The sequence below is a fragment of the Motacilla alba genome, chromosome 1A, assembly GCF_015832195.1.
Source record: "Motacilla alba alba isolate MOTALB_02 chromosome 1A, Motacilla_alba_V1.0_pri, whole genome shotgun sequence".
In the NCBI taxonomy this organism is placed as follows: domain Eukaryota; kingdom Metazoa; phylum Chordata; class Aves; order Passeriformes; family Motacillidae; genus Motacilla; species Motacilla alba.
The window spans coordinates 29480024-29500325 of record NC_052031.1 but is presented as its reverse complement, the minus strand read 5'-3'; the positions used below and the strand labels follow the sequence as shown (position 1 = coordinate 29500325).

The following is a 20302-nucleotide window of genomic DNA, read 5'->3' as shown; positions in this document are numbered from 1 at the left end:
AAAACAAATATTCATTCATGAAGAGTGCAGAGCAACAGCAGCCACAGTGTTTGTATCTGTTCTGGTACCTGTAACTAGTTTTGCACAGTTTGAGAGACAGCTGAGTTGTGGTATCAGCACTTTTCTGTAAAAGAGGCTGAAATCTAACAGGTAGCTCACAAGAATATGCTGCACGGTTTAGACCCAAATACAGTCTTACCACTGCTTACAGGTGCTGTCTTTGCTATCTTCCAGTAGGGAGCTTTCAAATGCATTGGTGCAGTACATTCTGTGCTGTGTCTTCCCAAGAAGAACCCAATAGATATTTGTAGTCTCTGTATAAAAATATTAATGCTGCTCATTACCCTTTTAAAATAGGGGAAAACAAAAACATGATGAGTGGCAAGTACTTGAAATTCTTGACATTCACAGTTCAAAATGATAAGTTGTCATACTTAAATAAGAAAAAAAATATTATTTTGCAATTCAGATTTAAAGACCTATTTCTAACTAAGTGCAGTGCTGAAGGGGGTTGGATCATGAGGTGGAGTGCCAGTAAGTTGTTCTGATTTTCAGAATTGACTAATTAGTCATATACAACATCCTTTTTATTCTCAGTGTGCAACTGTATCAGACTAGTTATTTGGAGCCTAACGAAAGGCCCCTTGGGATGCTTTCATGTCTTACAAATAGCTATATATAATTAGTTGTTTCATCACGTGTACACTACTGCATGAATTAATTATAAGGTATTAAATAGTAAGAAGATGCAGTTTGCCAAGTAAAATATTCCATGATGGCAGACAGTATTTGTTTTCAAAATTTTCCTGTGATAGGTATTTTTAAAACTACATATGCTTGTAGTCCAGTGATGTTTTCACAAGACTGAGATAAAGACTTCCATTTCTTCGAAGAGTTTCACATTCACAAGTAGCTGTTGAGCAATATCTCCCACTGCATGTCTTAACAAGGACTGTTTTATCTCTACGGTCTGTCTTCCTTTCCAAAAACTGGGGCAAGTTGAAATAAAAACAACTCTTTGTACTGTTAAAAATGATATTTCTGAAATGCTGTATTGTTGTATTGTGTCCTTGCAAAGCTATATAGAACTTTAGGCAAGGAATGTAGACCTTGAGTGACTTTGCTTTTATTTCAAGTATTTTTTTGTCCTGATGGCCTCTTGACAGGCTGCAGAAAATGGACAGAGAAATCATGAACTTAAGCAAAGATCAGAGATTTAAAATAGCGTGAAGGGAAAAGAACCAGGATGTGTACAATATGTATGTGTTAACTGTGCAGTTTAGTTAGGGGCTAGGAAATAACATGCCCTGTGTGAAGAACCATCAGTTAGAATTTATTTTTAGTCTAATTAATGCTTTATCAATTTAGTCAAGGTACAACAACATCTTATTAGTTTACTTGCGAGAGTGCTAACACTTAGAAGCCAACTCACCCAGTTTCTCTACAGGTCTGTTAATAATTCGATAAAATCAGTAAACACTAGTAACTGCCTAATTCTTCTACCCTCCCTATGCATTGCTGCATGAGTTGTTAGTGACCAAGTTCTTTTTTGGGACCAGCATGGTGGGAATAATGGAAGATTATTTTACTCTTTTCTTCTTGGTCTTTGTGTATGCCTGAGGTAATTTTTGTATGCTTTAACTCAGCATGAGGGGTATATTCTTATAGTTGATTCACAGGCTAGATTAATTGTGATTCCTTAGGTTCTAGTGCTTTTCTCTTTGGGGGAGGAGAGACACACAGGTCTAGAAAGGTAGACAAAATTAAATGTAATAAAACTCCCCAAGAGCAAAAAAACCAATTTTGGACGTAGATTGTAATATGTTGCCTCTTGATAATTTTGCTGTAGGGACCAGGCTTTTTACTGGCTGTTGGTAGCACCAAAAGCACAGGGTATAAAGAGAAGAAAAAGTTGAAAATTATCTAAAGAGGATAGGAGTGATAACAGCCATGGTGGTGCTGTCAGCTGGAATAAATAATGTGAAAAAATACACAATTTTGATTGAAGTTGATGGTTACATCCTTTGTGGAACATGTCAGTTGTAAAAACTGCTGCAGTGGATTTGATAGAGCAAAGCAAAACAAAAGTGCAGTGATTGTTTTGTGACTGACTGGAGGCAACAGCAGTAGTTAAACCATAGCCTTGACAGGTGATGGAGAGTCTAGAAATAGTAGTGGGAGGAGGACGAGCAAGGGCTGTGCCAGGGCCCCAAGATATTTTTTCATCTTAGATGGCAAGTGAGAAAGTGTTTATACAAAAAGAGACTCATAGAAGATAGTGTTATGGAAACCAAAACACACAAGATATTGAAACCAGGCAGTAGGTGAAAGTGAAGGGAAGCTGAAGAGAGTAGGAACTTGGGAATATGATCAAGGGAGTGTGAGAGACCCTACTGGGAATATTTTTATAAGATCAATGAGGAAGTTTTAGCATACTAAACATTTGAGCAGTCAGGAAGGTAGTGTGTTTGGTGGTGGAAATACAAAAGCCACAATATAATAACATACTTTTCAGAGATGCGTAAGCTGGTGGGATCTTGCTTCAAAGTTATGCTCTGTTCTTTTTCTTCTAAGGAGTAGAAGCTGATGGGTGAAGGGATGGGTTGAGTACAGGAGGAGAGGCAAAGTGAGCAAAATCTGAAGACAGAACTAAATGTAGGTAGAAAGCGGTTGCAGGAAGAAAACAGAAGAGAAGCTTGATGTCAGAAAGTGAGAAAAGTAGGACTTCTTGGTGGAGGGGTGACAAAGAGAAGGTAAACTGGCAGAACTTATTTTTGTTTGTGATCCTGTTCCAGGTGCAGAACAAGTTATGTTTGCTGTAAAGGTTTTAAATCCTCATTTACCTTTTTAATGATATTGATTGCTGTGGACTGTCAGTATTCATTTTCATAGTCCCTTAATTCTTGAGTAGCATCTGCTGATTTTGTGATGCCCTTTTTCTAGGTCAGGGCCAAGAGAAGAGTCTCAATCTTTCCCTGCTTGTCCTCTGTATGAGTCAGGTTGGTAGTGCTAAAGCTAAGGGCCTGAAAGGCCTATGTGGTGATCATTGTTACTGGTTGTTACTAATGCACCCTTGGGATTCTCAGCAGAGAGGCCCAGGATTCACAGGAGTAGAGAGTGGTGATGCACTTGCTCTTACCAGCAGAGCCCTCAGATCAGGATGGAGTTGTGCTGGTGAAGTTGTGTGAGTGGTGAAAAAACATTAGTCTCTTGAGCAGGTAAATGTGGTGCTTGATATTTATAGGCTGTGAAAACATTGTTTTATTAGCATAAAACCTATGGGTGGTTTTTTTGTTTTATTTTAAATTTAATTAATTTAAAGTCTAATCTACTCTGCTCTTGTGTTCAGGGTAATTTTTAATGTGTTTATGAAATAATTATTTTTTTATAAAGAAGGCTTTTCATGTTCCTGTTCCATTTCTTCCTGGGTAGTTAATGTTTGTTGCAAAAAATCCTGCAAGAGTTTTAGCCCTTCCATTGAAACTCAATAGTGTCTAACACCAGTGATCTCCCTGGCTGCCATATACCTCTATAAGGGTGACCAGGAAGATCCCTGGTGTTAGACACTATTGAGTTTTAGGGGAAATAGCTGGAGGCAGGACACTATCCATAGAGGATCCTCAATTCTGGGAGTAGCCTCTTCTCATAACAGCTGATAATTACTGACAGTGATAATGACTGGACTCATTTGTTCTGGAAGGCTTTTGTGGTGCATACAGGCAGTGATGTATATAGAGAGGCCTGAGGAGAGGCTTTTTTTGTTAGTGTGAGGCTTTAGTCAGCAATGATTTATAGATTGCAGGTCAAGTTCTGTTCTTATTAATGGGATTGTAAAGTATAACTGGGAATTTTACTCTGGGGAAGCCAGCTCATTAGGGTGCAGGAGAAAGGGATACAGGGAAACTTTTCTTCAGTTATATCTTTTGCATAAATTTTGTTTGAGTGCTTGGGGGAATAAAGAAAGGCAGGTTTTTCAGGGTTTTTTTTCTGGTTTTGATGTTTTTGCAAGTATAAATAAATCATTGAAGTGCAGATTCCAAACACTTTTCACTAACCAGTTTTCCCAGAGGTGCCCCTTTTATCTGCTCCACTGGGAATAGAGCAGGTTGATGATCTCCATGACTACACTGTTGTCAGTACATCACAGCTGGTGGCTCAGTATCACATCACAGACTTCAAGCACACAAGTCTTTATTGTTGAATGTGTAGAGCCATTGGAGTGGTGCATTCATCCTATTGAACTGACTTCAGTATCTTACTGGCTGAACAGTAAAACCTGAATATGCATTAATATGCTAACTAGGCTTTTTGGTAAAAGGAAAGTAAGATGGATGTTGTAGGATTTCTTAGATATGGAAATGCATAAGACTTTCTGTTGTGCTTTCCTATCTAAAGGTGGCGTGCTTGTTTTGGCTGAGGTAGGGTTAATTTTCTTCACAGTGGCTGGTGTGGGGCTGTATTTTTGGGTTTTGCTGAACACTGTGATAATAGAGATGTTTTTGTTGAGCAGAGCTTATACAGAGCCAAGACCTTTCATACTTTTCTCATTGGCACACTGGGGAGGAGACTGGGGGTGTCTGGGGGCTGGCAGGAGACACAGCCAGGACAGGTGACCCAAACTGACCACAGGGAGATTCCAGACCATGTGCCATCATGCTGAGTATATGCACTGGGGGGAAGGAGGAGGAAGGGAGGACTTTTGGACTGATGGAGTTTGACTTCCCAAGGCACCTTTACATGTGATGGGGCCCTGCTCTCCTGGAGATGGCTGAACACCTGCCTGCCCATGGCAAAGCAGTGAATTAACCCCTGGTTTTGCTTTGCTTGTGTGTGCAGCCTTTGTTTTCCCTATTAAACTGTCTATATCTCAACCCACAAGTTTTCTATCTTTTATCCTCGGATTCTCTCCCTGATCCCACTGGTTGGAGAGTGAGCAAGTGGCTGCCTGGGGCTTGGCTGCCAACTGGGCTTACACCATGACTGGCAACACCGGTGTTTTCAGCCAGTAAACAGGATGAAGAGGCTTTTATTTTGGTAGCTCTGAAAGACAACAGATGTTGGGCTCATTCCCTGCCCTAGTTCAGTACTCCTTGATCTGTAATACCTTAACCTAAGCTTGCATGTGGAGTGCCAAAGGGGGAATGGGATTACAGGCTTTTAGTATGGTCAGTCTTTGTGTGACTAGTTGTCACTTGACTGTTATTTTACCCTTTTTGTATTAATTAGCTTTATCTAGTATTAAAGTTGAAAGTTGTTTGTAAAAACATCTTATCTGCTGTGTGTCCGTGGTATAGAGGGCCTTCAGGTGCCAGTGTAAAATAAGCTTGTGATAGTAGCAATAACAGAGGGTTAGGTGGAAGTTCTGAGTTCTAGTGAACATTTAAAAAATGTGAGCAATTTCTTCACAAATCAGTTTGAAAAAAACAGTACATCAGATTTGTCCAAATGAGCACTTCATAGTTAACCTGAAGAGATGTAGGTTAAGTTTTCTTCCTGTTTTTTTTTTTTTGGTTTGTTTTTTTTTAATCAGTTGAACAAGCAAGGTTTGGGGAAAAAAAAAGATGAATATAAATAAAACATTTTTCAAAATCTCAATATGTGGTATGTTGGCAAAGTGGAAGCCTTTATTTAGAGCACTTCTGAATTAGGAGGTTTGAATCAAAGGAGCTTTGACTTTAAATTTTTCCCTGGAAAATAAAAACCATCGGCATTTTGGGTCTCCTGTGGCTATTTACCTTCCAAAGCAATCATTATTATAGTTTTCAGAAAGTTGTATTTAATGGTTCTGAGGCTTTGGATTTTTAAATAGAATCTTCTGAGGGTGCCAGAGCTGGCTTCTAGGCAGTCTGTTGATGCTGAGAACAGCAGACCTCTAATTACTCAAAGACTGATGTTTTTGCTTAAATATAAATCAACACAATTAATTTAATATGGAGTTGTGAGCTGGAATTATGAAAGACACAAGTTGCATCATTTGTTGTAGAGGCTGAGTCATATTTTGTAACTGTTGGCTGCTTTTCTGAACAGCATACTTGTGTTTCTGTAGAACATCTGTAAGTCGGGAGATCTGTGCCCTATTCCACTCTCTGTGCAAAACCAGCTGTGTTAATCTTATGATAGCTTCACTTTTCTTTGATGTTCTTAGGTGAAGTTCATAGAATGTGTTTGGAGCCTTAGTATGCTCACTGTGTTCACTGTAAATGCATGCTCATTTGTGCAAGTACACATGTACATAAAAATTGCAAGATTAGCTTTTCCAAACTAGCACCTCAATACACCTGTGATTCTCTCACGCCTGCAGAATTTACAAGGTAAAGGTAAGGAAACCAGCCAAAGTGCATCAGCCATGAAATTCTTTTGCAGAGGAAATCTTCATGTTTGGTAGCCAGCTGCCCCCAGCTTCTCCAGCAGAATCCAGTGGGCAGGGGACCTGTGGAAAATTCTTTTTCCGAAACTGATGAAATTAGGAACTTACTACAGAATCACTAATATTCAGTGTGTCACACTGTTTTGTACAGGATGGCAAATTTTGTTCTAAGAATGCAAAGGGGGGAAAAAAGAGGAGTAAATGAGTGCAGTTGGTAAATTCCTGTTGATTTAAAGACATAGGGAAGATAAGAAGAAATAAGGGATAAGCATATAACCTAAGCAGGAGCAGAGTGCAGGAAATATTAATGTTGACATTTAGCATCACAGCATTAAGAAATCAACCCTGATATGAGTTTATGTATACAGTCTTTTGTCCTGAGTTATCATTAGACTCTGCAACAAGATGCTTTTCCATACAGAGATTTTATTTTCAAAACTGAAAGCTATAGACCTCATTGAAAACAAGAAAAAAATCAAAACTGATGAGCAGGAAAGAAACCAAGCCAACAATCCACCCATTTGATTTTTAGCATACTTTGGTAGCAAGGTTCAGTGACACACTGCGTGACAATATAAATAGGTGTACTGAGCATCTCAGTAATGATGTCTTTATCATTGCTTTTACAGGAACAGTGTACTGACCGTTTCCAAATTAGTATAGCTTTTCTTTTTTACAGTATAACAATACTATGCAGAAGGTTTTTTATTTGTAGTGCTTTCTCTGTCTTACCATTGAATTGTAACCTGATACGAGAAATAGGTCTAATTTTGAAATCCAAGGGAGTACCAAAACAACTTAAGTTTTGAATTCCATGCCTACAATCATTTATGTTGGGAGTTTGCTCTAGGACTTTATACTCCAACAGGTGTTCTGCCCCAACAAGTATTTTATCAAGTTGCATTTTGTTCTGTCAGAGCAGATCTTTATATGAATGAGATTCTCACAGATTCCTTTCAGGTACAGTGTGTATATGTATTTATATACATATGTATGTCGATATTTGCAGGTACACATATATGTGTTTAAATATATTAAAAATACTGGTTGACTACTATATCATTTTAAAATAAATTTATAATAAGTTTCAGGGTCTTTTCAGATCTTACCATGTTCCTTACAGTTTCTTCCTAAACAATAGTTCCTGTTAGATGGAAGGCATGTAGTGTGCATATAGTTGTGTATTTTGTGTGCTGGTGACTGAGGTGACTGTGCAGGGTGCAGTGATGGATGCCATTGCAGTGCTGAGGTCATTGCCCAGTTGTTTGGGACCATGGTTTTTTTTTTTTTCCTGTTCTATTTTAATCATAGGAATAGCATCAGAGGTACTAAAAAGGAAAGATGTAAGCCAGTGTAATCTTTGTAACTCCACTAACAGCTGTTCAGAGAAACTTGTGGTGCTTCTCTTGTTTGAATATTTCAAGCAGTTTTGTTTTTTTTTTAAAGGAGAAAGACAAAAAGCATTCCAAAATGCACTGGCATTTAAATAACTCCTTAGTCTAGCCCACTGCTGATGGAAGTGAACAGCAGTGTATTGAGAGATTGCAAAAAATAACTGCTGAATTTGACTTGTGTTCCTCTTTGCCTCGTTCACAGATATTGATGAGTGTGCTGAAGGACGGCACTACTGTCGTGAGAACACCGTGTGTGTAAATACACCAGGGTCCTTCATGTGTGTCTGCAAAACTGGATATATCCGCATTGATGATTATTCATGTACAGGTAAGAGCTGTGTGTTTCTGGCAGGAAATGACAGGATGGTGGTATTTAGGAGTACTGATATGATTCTTCTAAAGTTAATCTTTGTTGGAGTCATAGAAAATTTAAATGACATGTTAAACGGACTAAACACAAAAATATGGTACAGAAAAGCTAATGAATTTTACAGATTATGTGTAGGCCATATTGTTTTCCTGAAATTGTAAAGTGGGCTGGATTGTTTTATGGTTCTGCACCGTTTTGGGTGCTGATTAAAAAGGTGAAGGGAGGAGACTAAAGAGGAAAATAAGTGAGAGAAAATAGTGCTGTTTTACCTGGCTTTCATGTTCCACCACTGTACAGCTTCTCTTGGAGTATGGCCAGTCTTTTGTAAACTTCGGATGGAGTTAAGTTTGCTACATATTAAGAGTGGCTGTGTCCTCATTCTGGACTCTCCAGGCTCAGTTCTCCCAAGTTTAGAGGGCAGGAGTTCTGCTTGCCTTGACAACATGATCAGTCTTACCTCTGTATCTTCCCTTTTTGCTCTACTGCCAGGGGACATGTTTGGTTCATAGTGACTCTCTGTCTTCTACTCTTCTTTAATTGCAAGGTAATTTAGGGTAATGGAATGAACACTGGACATCTTAACCAACCTTCTGTATCAGACCCCTGTATCAGTCTGACTCTAAGTGTTCCTGTATTTTTTTCTACAACATAGATAAAGAAAATATGAATCAATGATGTGACATGTTTATTCAGTGAAAAAAATAGTATCCCTATTTTGTGTCCACAGGGTAACAAATTAGCTTTTTCTATAAAAGGCTTCATTTTTTTCAGGAAAGCTTTCTTGAAGTTCATATTATCTAACAGAAATTGGCTGTAAATGTATGAGAGTATTCGGAATGGGAAGGCAGCACTGTCAAGTTCATTTCTGATTTTGTTCTGTCCTTTGTGTCTTGGATTTTTAGCATCAATGATATGTCTTGGTACAGAAACAGCTTCCTCATGATCTGTCATGATTTCCTTGCCTGAACATGCACACTCAGGGACATAGATTTCAAGTCATATCCATATGATTTTTGTGAATGCTGTCGTACCTGTACTTATCATTCCTCTCATATATTGGCAAGCATTGTTTTACTAAAGTAAGACCACTTCTTGAAGGCCCAAGTTATAAAGCCTGCCCACAGCAGGTCCTTTCTGAAGCAGCCAGTATGTTTCTGATCATTTTCTTACATTTTCCACACTCTCCATGGAGTAAAGAAATTGGTTCACTACCTCCTGAGTGTGAATATTGGCATTATTTTAGGACTGACTGTATCAAATCCATATGATGCTTTTTCTGCTTGGCGTCCCTTAGTTTGCTGTTCTGATTGAACTTTGTAAATGGTAAAGCATCACCAACTTTGCAGGGGCATTGAGTGCTTATGAATATAGTAAAGGTAGCTCTTGAGAGTCCTCACATTGCATTCCTCATACTTGCTGAGACATACTGTTATGAAATACAGAGTAGTTCAGAGCTCTAGACAGTCAAACTTCTGTAAAAGCTGCTGGAAATCCATTTTAGATCCAACTCTCCAAACTAAATGTGGTTCCACATTTGTAAATCAGTTTCCTGTGAAATCATTCTGATGGGTGACAAAATGAATTATTTATTTTCCACCTTTGTCAATCAAGCTGGGAAAAGTCAATGCTAAAAAAGAGGAATTAGATGAAAGTTTTGTAAGATTTCAAATCTTAAGACCTGCTAGGCCATCTGAGCTGTAAGTCATGCTGTGTATGCACGTCAAAGACTCTGTATCTATGAGCAATGCCACTTACTATTATTTAGGACCTGGAGTTTTTCTGGAGTTACATTTTACAAATTGGATTTTGGTTAAGAGGCAACCATGAGGATACAGTCCCTGTTGGATAATAGAATTTCAGTGAATGGCAACCTAACATCATAAAGTGTATATGTCACAAAATAACTGCATTTTTTCTGGTTCCACAACTATTGTGTGAGCACCTCTGGTGGAGGCACTGTTCATTAATTAAGTTAATATGTATTTAGGACTATGTTGGTGGGGTTGTAGAGTATACACTTCTGTCCAAATCTATCAGGACTCATGTACAGAGTCCAGTGCACTTTGAATTTTGTCAATGTCCGCAATAAATGTACTAATAAATATATCTTTCTCCCTCTGCAGAGTTTAAAGTTCTTAGCAAGTCTCTATTTGCCTTATTGGCAATTGTAGGTTTAACTTGCCAGCTGAAATATCAAGGAAACTGAGGAGGAGGCTGTTTTTTAATCCAGTTCAGGAATAACAAGAATAGGGCAAACAAGCAACAATTGACCCTTTGTGTTCCTAAGTGTTAAAATTTTAAAAATATTTTTCAGGTCACAGTTTCTTGTAATGCTCTGTAATTGAATGCAGTTGTGGAATTGTAGTTGTGTGTAAAATAGCTGACACTATAAACTGGAGAGGAAGCTCTGGTAACACATCCTTTGGAATATTACTGAGCAGGGAAAAAAAAACGTTCTGTAACTTGGCATTAATATGCCATTGTTTGCACAGGATAGCTGAATCCCAGGAAGATGTTGAAAAATTATGTGGGGACCTTGATTAGGCAGGTTATGATGTAAGTGATGTCCACAGCTTGCTGGCAGACTAACATACCTTATTGTTCTATCCTATGAACGTACATATAATTTAGCAGTCATTGATCAAAAGAGAAAAGAGCCATAAAATCAGTGACATTGAAGAGTTTTTCTCCTGTATGAGACATTTGAAAAGAAATCTATGCTATCTATCTCTGTCAGAGTCGTGCACACAAAAGACTGATTTAGACAACCCGTAGCTGCTTCCAAAACAGCTCCAGTTTCTTTTGTCCTGGCATGTTTATTGCAAGTTTTACAATAGATCTGAATTACATTTTTATTTTCACAACAAAAGATGTAATGAAGACATCCATTTCAGGTATTGCTATTTGTATTCATAGCAGAAGCAAGATTTTCAGGTTAGATTGAGTTAGTCACAACCATGTTTACACAGAAATCTGTTGTTCATGACTGATTTTTATGTTCAGAAATCAATCATAGCTATGAGAAGGAGAGACGACTTCTAAGTTGCACCCATATGCCAAATGGGTGCACAAACTGCAAATTAAAGTCATAAAAATATGCCCTGGGCTACCATGCTTTGGTATCCTACGATGTTATCATCTCATTCCCCTTCCACTTTGCTTTCCAGAACCTGGAATATAATGATGTTGTGCCAGGGGAAGGAAGGTAGATAATGGCATGAGTCTCTGCTGGGGTAGTTTTATATGTGCACTAGTAAGCTGCTGCACCCTCACTGTTAGCTGGGATCAGATCAGGATGCTTTAATTATTTTATGAAATAATAATATTCACATCTTTACTTTGCATGGGATTACAGAAATGCATGTTCTGTTTTCTTGGCTTTAAAACAAGGAAGAACCCAGTGTCACCTCCAGTCTTTCAGGCTGCTTTGTAATTTGCAGCTGGTAGCATTGCTCTGAGCAACATAGTGGATGTCTTTTTCTCCACGATTTATTATCGTGGTATTAGAGGTTAGGAAATGAGAGATGAGAGCTCTCTTTTTCACACTTGACTCCAACAATGAAGAGTTCATACCAGCCACAGTGAATGGTCAATCATGTTTAGTCTCAACAATTGTCTTTAGTTGTCTCCTTTGGGACCACTCATCTGAGTAACCCAACAAGAATTGAACAGAAGATGCAAGACACTGTGAGACTTAGTGCCCCCTCTGGAGACTGTATTAAGGCAGAGGAAGGTGCATTCCCTGATCTGGAGAAACCATGGATTTTCTGAGCCCCAGATGACTTTTAAGGCTCTGTTTATGTGCAAAATCATGGGCTATCTTTTATTTATTTTTTTGTTTTCCATTCGGCATAAAAGGGGGAGGATGCTCTGATGGAAGTGCTGGTGGTGTGCTCTGCCTGTCCTTGGGTTTGGAGTCACTGAGATGATGTGGGTGAGGTAATGCAGCTGATGTTACCCTCCCAGAGACCTGCTCCCCAGGGGCTGTCTCATGTTTCACATTTGGTAGTGCTGGAGGGGCAGGTGTGGGTGCTCTCCAGGAGTACCCTTGGACAGTATATTCAGTTCTCCCTGTGCCTGTGGTCTGGGCAAGATGATAAATGACTGACTGGAAGAAAGGCATATGAAGTGTTAGTATATAAGCCAGAATCTTTGAATTAATGTTTGGACATGCTGTTTTCTGGGGTTTATGAAATTATGTATTACGTATTTCCGGTAGTTTTTTTCTGTTTGTGTTTTGTGGTTTGTTAGGGTTTGGTTTTGGGATTATTTTTGAGAGAAGTGAGCAATCTACAACTTTGAACCCAGACACCAGTGAGACTTTGCAATTGTGCTTTACTTTGGCAGAAAATACATGTGAATCCTTAACCGATTAATTATTAAAAGCACACCAGGCATGTTGAAAATTGTGGGCTACTTCTTCCAAGCATGCTCTGGCCAAATTAGCAATAATGTCCATTTGAGTTGTGTGGGACCACTGCCACATGTGGAGCTGGAGGCACACATACGTGTTTTAAGTGTCTGCAGACCATATAATGTTTTTTCATAACCACTTTTGTCAATCCATTTCAGATTATTTTGTCTTTCCTTTTAATTTTACCTTAAGCCAAGTCATGCAGATTTTTTGCCAGAAGATTTGGCAAACCAAGTGGAGATTTTAAGTCTGTGAGGCCATTATTGTGCATTATAGCCTGGTACCATCACATTTGTGCTCCTGGGTTTGTTTTCTGACTTCTAAAGAAAATGGTAAAGGATTTTTATAGAACATCTCATCACTATGTTGGGTACATTTGGGGTTGTTTTTCTTCAGAGTCAAAATAAAAGAGATTAAGTAGTTCTTTGGGATCATGGAATCATAGAATGGTTTGGGTTGGAAGGGACTTTGATGACCATTTAGTTCCACCCTTCTGCCATGGGAAGGGACAGTTTGCACTAGATTGGTTCTCAAAGCCCACAGCTTTGGTCTTTGGCATTTTTGACTTAGTCATATAGAAAAAACTACTCAGAGCAATGAGAGGAGTATGTTGAATTCACCAGGCAATAACTAGCTGTATCCAGCTTTACCTCCCTCCTCCTCTGCCCCAGCCTATGTCTCTTTCTGAGTCTCAGAGATTTTCTTAACAACATTTTCCTGAAAATGGTGTCAATGCATTCAGCAGCATTTAATTTTTTTCCTGCGATAGCCTCTCACAGTAAACTGAAGTCTAATAATAGTTTTCACATAAATTACCAAGAAACATGGTTGTAGTAAGTTGAGTGACACCTGAAATGTTAATTCTTGGGAATACTGGCAGCTCTGTGTATTTTGCAAATCAAATTAAATCACAAATCTGTTGCAAATTGGAAGGAATTCCAAGATCAACACTAAAATAATTAAGAGTCTGGGGAGATTGATTTGACATATGGAAAAGATTTAAGGAGAAAACTACACATTCAGCTGCATAACGATGAATGTGCATAAAGTAGGGATTATGATAACAGTAATACTAATTAATAATTACTTGGGTGGTTTCAGTAGTAAGAGGAAAATGTAGGGGAAAGTACTGGCCTGCAGATACATGGCCAGTAACTTTTGACATTACTTTTTCAAGTCTGACCCGTATTCTTCACTGTCTAATGATCCTATGGGATGACTGGAAAAATTCACCTTGACATAATGCATAGAGAACTGATTGCCATGCTTAGCCCACTCAACTCTCATGTGTCTGATACTCTTTTGTCCACCTTTCTGCCATTTTTCCCATGCAGCCATTACTGTTTTCCAACTGGCTATATCAGTGGGATTTATTTTACATTTGCTTTGCCCACAGCAATCAAAACTGTGTCTTTCCTAAGCTCTCCTATTAGGCTCTGTTCTTCTAGCTATCTGTGACTTATAAGCAACCTACACATCTCCTTGGATTTCGGCTAATGCCACTAGTGATGTCTGTGCTTAAGAAAGATACCTTTTGGTTTGGTATTTTGCTACTTTTTTTTGTTCATGTAGTGTGTAGCCAAAGTTTGGGTCTTGCCTCCTTTTCGTTCATTAATGCTTTGTGTACAATCTAACTCTTCTGAGGGTGCTTATGAAAAAAACAGAGGTGCCGTCTTTGCAGTGCAAATGCAGCCCATCCTTAACCCCCTAAGTGCAGATTCCTCCACTTTGGGAACCAGCTGTCTGGTATCTGGAAGGGCTTTAAAATTCCAGTTATAAGGACCTGCAATTTCATTGGAATTACATCTCATACCATTTGTAATTCAGATGCCTGGATTATCAGGACTTCAGCTTTTTGCCCAGTTGTTATCCGCTGTTTCTTGCAAGTTACATTTATTTTTGAGGGTAAGTACAGTCCTGTCACATGGGTTTTTTTATTAACATAGTACTCTGACACACTTTGGAAAAATGATTCCTCTTGGCATCTAGAAACTCAGGTTCATAAAAGTGCATCTGCCTCTGGGCTTCTGTTCAGATTTCATTGGTTTATTTTTGACTTATAAATCCATCAATTGTTTGGGACATAAACAGTCTGAGAAATCTCGTACTTTTTTCTACATTGTGCAGTGGAAGTGAAGTTTAATGGCAGGGAGATTGGAGAAAAAGTTTTGTTGAATTTCTTGTGAGAATGCTGAAGGTAAAATCCATCTTTATTCCCTAGAGCACATACCAATTCACATGTTCAGGAAAAGTTCATTTCTGGGTTCTGATGTGGGGTGGAAAATGGTTTTGTACCAGTGTACATTGGTAGGGTTTCAGTGAGCTGTGAAGTATGGGTATTTTCCAATATCATGTATTGCTAGCTTTTTTTTCCCAACTGAACATTTCAGATCACGCAAATGAGTTCTGAGAACTGAAAAGGAATACCTTTACATATTTAAAATTATAAATAAAATCTAGCTCACATGTGAGGCATGTGTGCTGTGTTTTAGCACTGACACTAACCTCTTCTAAGAGTAATGTAGTTATCTGAGTTTCCATGGACAAAAGCTAGGGTAAGAGTGAAATAATCCAGAGTTGAATGAAGTCATCCATCTTCTGTTTAAAGCTGCATGCTTGTCCTCAGTTTACATATAAAATTTACCTGCTTTTTCAGACACACAATTGTATCCACAAGTCATCCTGAAGATGATAAGAGCTGATAGTGCTTAGTACATTAGTAAATGAGGCCACATTTTAATAAGTGACTAAATATGGCCTCAACTTCATTCAGCACTGCTGTATGCTCTTTACCCTTCACTGCTGCAAAGAAATTAAAAAAAATAGAATGCTACCTCAGAGGAGTCATAGGCTTATAGTGTCCCAACTTGGCTACATGAAAATGCCATAATGTGAGACATGATAACAATAAAAAAGCTAATTTCTTGCTGTTTATTTCCCTTGACTTATTTTTGATGAATTCAGCAACATTCAAGTTTTCCTCAAGTTCTGCAGCCTATAGAGGAGCTGAGTTCATTGACAGTGCTTAAATGAAAGCAGAATAATTGCTCAGTGTGGTGCAAGGGGCAGAGCAATAAGCAAGCATACTGACAGGGCCTGGTTGTAACATCACTGTACTGGCTTGAGTAAGGAAATGTTTTAGTCAGCAAAACGCTGGAGAATGGATGATGTGGGCAAATGAACCATCTGTCTCCCCATCTCCAATTTTGGTTATACCCCCACCCCGGTTATGTTAGAAGTAATGTGTACATGCATTATCTCACAGAGCAATGCAAACTCCTCAGAGGCGATGGTGTCCAGCTCTACTGCCAGGGTTGCTGTTAGTAATAAGCACTGCAGAAGTCAGCTTGTGTGCATGGAGCATTTTTAACTCAAAGCCTATTTGATTCTGGTTTCTATTACTTGGCCCAGTTTCCATTCTGCTTTATAGTATGTCAGCCTACACAAAGCTCTCAATCTTCTTTGAGGATAAATTCTCTCCAATCTCCACTTTCTAGCGGTACGATAATTCACAAAGCTAATAAAGGAATGATCGCTCAGACTGAGCTTGTTGCTATGCGACCACATTACTAAGATAACAACACAAGTAATTTTTATATATCTGCTGTATCTTATACAACTGAACTCAATTATACTTTATTTGGATTGAATCAGGTTATCCTTGGCAACTTAGTTTGGAGTCTGTTTCAACTTGTAATGAGAACTTTTTTTTCCTAGAGGATGCTTTTTAGGTCCCATCTTCTCCTTGGTTACTGACCCAGTTCATGACAACTGTTCATCTGGCTATGCAATTATAGCAGGGTGGATTTCTCAGCTGATCAAATTCCAACGCATTTTTAAAGGGTCCTTGGTAGAACATGATTTGAGTTAAACAGAAAATGTATTCCCTTGACAAAGATGCGAATGCATGATTTTCAGTACTAAATGCTTAATTCTTTTACGCAAATCATTTTTTTACGAAATATATATAATATATTTGATATATGTGTGTGTGCATGTGCATGCTTATCTATGTATCTATCTATGCATTATTTAGCATGGATTCCCTATTGGCCTTGGGAGCAAAGATTGGTAAATGGTATTATATCAAAAGCATTTTGCATTTCTACAATTTCTGTATTCGGTTTAAAATTTATCTTTCTGCAGAAGCATACATCAGAATTGATTATTTTGTTCTACAAGGATTATATTTTGCATTCTTCGTGCAATGAGGAATTTTTCAATATATTAAAGGAGTTCCAGATATCAGCTTGAGAATATACTCAGCTTACAACTCAGAAAAGAGTGAAACCTTTTTTTTAATGTAAAAAATTGAAATTACAATATTTCCAAGCATTGATGTTGCTTGATATTTCTACCACAGCATTAGGACAGACATGCAGTGTACCTTCTTTTTCTCAGTGTTCTGAAGTGCTCTACAGCTTTTCAATCACTCAGCATCCCTCGTCAGCTTCTACAGTGCAGTTATGTGCTGTGTCAGTACAAAATGATTGGAAAGTAGAAGTGTAGGAGTATAGCAAAATTAACACAGTATAATGTAAAAAGTAGGAAATCTGACAAATCATGCAGCACTAAATGAATAATTAATTCCTAAGTTAATTACATTGGGTCTTTATGTTAGAATTTTACTGACATTGATGCAGGAGGTGGCATTTAGTTTGCAATTAAGACACCCTAATGTACATCTCTTTGTCTAAGCTCTCATTCTGATCAACAGAGGTCAAGAATTCAGCTGGACCCCACTCAGTTATCCATTTACAGGTTCGAGGCAATCATCACAATAGGATTAGCAGATCCAACCCAAGACCTTGATTCATTGCAGCGTGACATCCCTTCACAGCTAGACCTCCCCTGACCTGTCCTCCTGTGGATGATCACAGGCTGTGACAGATAGACTGCAAAGATCAGGAAACACAGTAGGCAGCCTTGAGGACAGTTTGTTTGAAGTCATAAGGATCTTTCTGGCTCAGGAGATGGGAATCTGCTGCTGTCTCACTGAACAAGCCAGAAGTGAGGGAAGTTGGATGGCTCACATCTATCATGTCTGAGCCAGCTGGTGATTGCCTCATGCTGGGGGAGTGCTGTCTGCTCTCAGAGGGACTCCAGCCAAGGTCAGTGAGAGACTGGAGCTACTGCGTGAAGCAAGACAGTTTTTAAAAAAGGAACAGTGGGGTTATTTAAGGTTATGTGGTCATGCTGTGTTGAAGTCAGTGGTTTTCTACACATTCACAGTAAAATAAGTTGTCTATAGCTGTGATACCATTTAGCTGGGGTTTTAGGGTAGTGGATACTGCTGGCAGTATATGGGTATCATGTCTGTCTTTTGGCATTCTACTATCAAAAAAACATTTCTAATCTAAGACAACACAGTTTTTAGAAAAGACAAAGGGTAAGAAAGCTAACTTCCAGCACTAGTAAGGGGAGACATAATATTTTTTTAATATTGTCTAGGGCTTCAGAAGCCTTTTCTTTTAATATTATAGTTGCAAGTTTTTTCTTTGAATGACTATGGAAGATTCCTGTTTTGATAGATAGGAATTTCTGAATTATTTCGGTTCAGACAATCTGTGGGCATGGAAACCTTTAATTCTTTACAGTTAGATTCCTACTGCATGCCACTTGACGTATCTTATAATCACCGACTCCTGAAACAATTTTGAGTCCTTTGTTTTTCATGAAATGTTTATTAGAGATTAATCTGCTTTATGATAATGGAAGACTATTTCCTTAACTCCTGTTTTATACTGTCAGTCATTGCAATTTAGTATGTCATCTTCTGTGACAGTTTGTCTCTGCAATAGTTCTCTATCAATATTGCTACCTTTTGTCAGTCTTGTGGACTGATGATTTTTGACTTAAAAAACCTTGTACTTCACCATACCAAAATGCTTTCTTGTAGTAGAGACCCCTTGACCACAGCAGGAGTTGCATCCTTCCTAGTCCTTCTTTGCACACAGAATTATGCTGAAGTCTACTTTGAAATGCACGAAGTAAACATACCGGATTTATCCACTTCACTTACTCACTCAATGTCTGTGTTCCTATGTGTAGTCCCAAAGAATGGCTTATATTTTTAGTTTTGCATGTAACTTCTGGTTCACACTGAAGTGTGCTGATGATTCTGCAGCCAGGCTGTGGTTGGTTATGCATGAATGCATAGTGTGAAAGTTAAACTCCCACTTCCACTGCCCTTCTAATTTTGTCTAAAACTAGTTTCAGTTCCTCTATTTGCTCTGACAGTGTTTACCAGCTCATGTAAATGGATAAAGGCAACAGAGTCTTTGGCAAGACCTCTCTACAGCACTCAAAAGGAGTGGCACAACAAGGAGGAGCAAATACTACCTACTGAGATAATATGTTGGCCATCCTTAGGGTTGTGATCTGTTAATGCCCCTAGAAAGACTGCTGAAATCATCAGTAGCTTGAAAAAATCACATTGGTACAAAGGGGAGCGTTGCTGTCTGTGTTGTGCTGCTGTACAATATAATCTTAAGGGGTTTGGGTGAAATTTCAGTTTTGTTAGTGAAGTTGCATTTTGTGAGGTAATATTTCTGAAAGTACTGTGTCTATTAAAGATACTTGATATTTTTCCTGAGGACATTATCAGTACACAAAACTCACGGAAATGTTCTGTTTTGGTTTATTTTTTTTAAAAAAAAACACTAGTGGGTTCGTGGCATCTTCAGGACTGATTTAGAAAACTGAAAATCAAAATTATTTCAGGAATGGTAATCAACTTACCTTCTCGAAACCATGCCCTTTACTGTTCATGTAGTCAGTTGTGCAAAAATTTACATACCCCCACCTCATCAAATAACAAAAAAAACTTTGATATATCAATGTTTCTATCAAGGACCAAGAGCTCTCTCAACAAGCTTAGCAATAAATAGGAAGCTGCTTCAACTAAATGGTTCACAGGAGTTTTTGTGGGAGTGTTTTTTCATTCTGACAAGCTGATGATCTCAAAAAGACAGTATCGGCTTCTTTCTGTTGTTGTATGCTGCAGTCTTTTCACATCCTCTAAAATATTTTATTTGGAGAAATGGTGCAAGGAATTGTATCTATTTCATATTTTTAAAGTAAAAGGTATTCCAGAGAAAGCACATGCAGTAAGCTAGCTTGATTAGCCTGTAACTCACCCTGCTCAAAATCAGAAGTCACTATTGTCTTCTGTAGCTGTTCTTTAAAATTGTCACAAGAAAGCAATTAGAATTAAGTATCTAAATGTTTTATCCTTTTGTTTTTTTAATTCATGTTTTGCTTTATGAATGAGAATTTTTAAAAAATATCAATGTTCTTATTTATTTAGATTTTATTCCTTCATTATATTCACCTATTTGAGTGTGTCTCCCTTCCAATTTACTTCGAATGGGGCACGAAATTTAATCATGCATAGTTAATTTTCTAATGCAAAATAATATTGGAGTGGTAGACTGCTTAATCATGCAATAAAAGATGAATTTATACTATCCCAAATCTCTGTCTTGGCAGATATTTGAACTCATTTGTAAATACTTTGTAAGTTAATGTCCAAGTCACATGGAAATGGAGATTTGGACTGGACTGACAAAGATAAGTAGCTCTGAGTCACACAGACCAATCACCAGGAAAAATATATTGTCAGCAAGAGTAATTACAGCAGGTAATTGTGTCATTTACCCTGTTACAGACGAGTAAATGTGATCGGTTTGGAACACATCAGCTGTCACACAGTGTTAAATTTGATGTTTAGGATTTGGAAACTTGTAGCAGAGTCT

The 20302-nt window shown here is 38.2% G+C and overlaps 1 protein-coding gene across 2 annotated transcripts in view; it reads left to right on the top strand.

The window, feature by feature from the left end:
• The window catches only part of NELL2 (neural EGFL like 2), a 134103-nt gene that overhangs the window by 66430 nt on the left and 47371 nt on the right, over positions 1–20302 (top strand). For both annotated transcript variants that reach the window (XM_038153569.1, XM_038153570.1), the window contains exon 13: positions 7964–8089. In XM_038153569.1, the coding sequence (XP_038009497.1) occupies positions 7964–8089 (126 nt within the window). The remainder of the gene's footprint in view (positions 1–7963; positions 8090–20302) is intronic.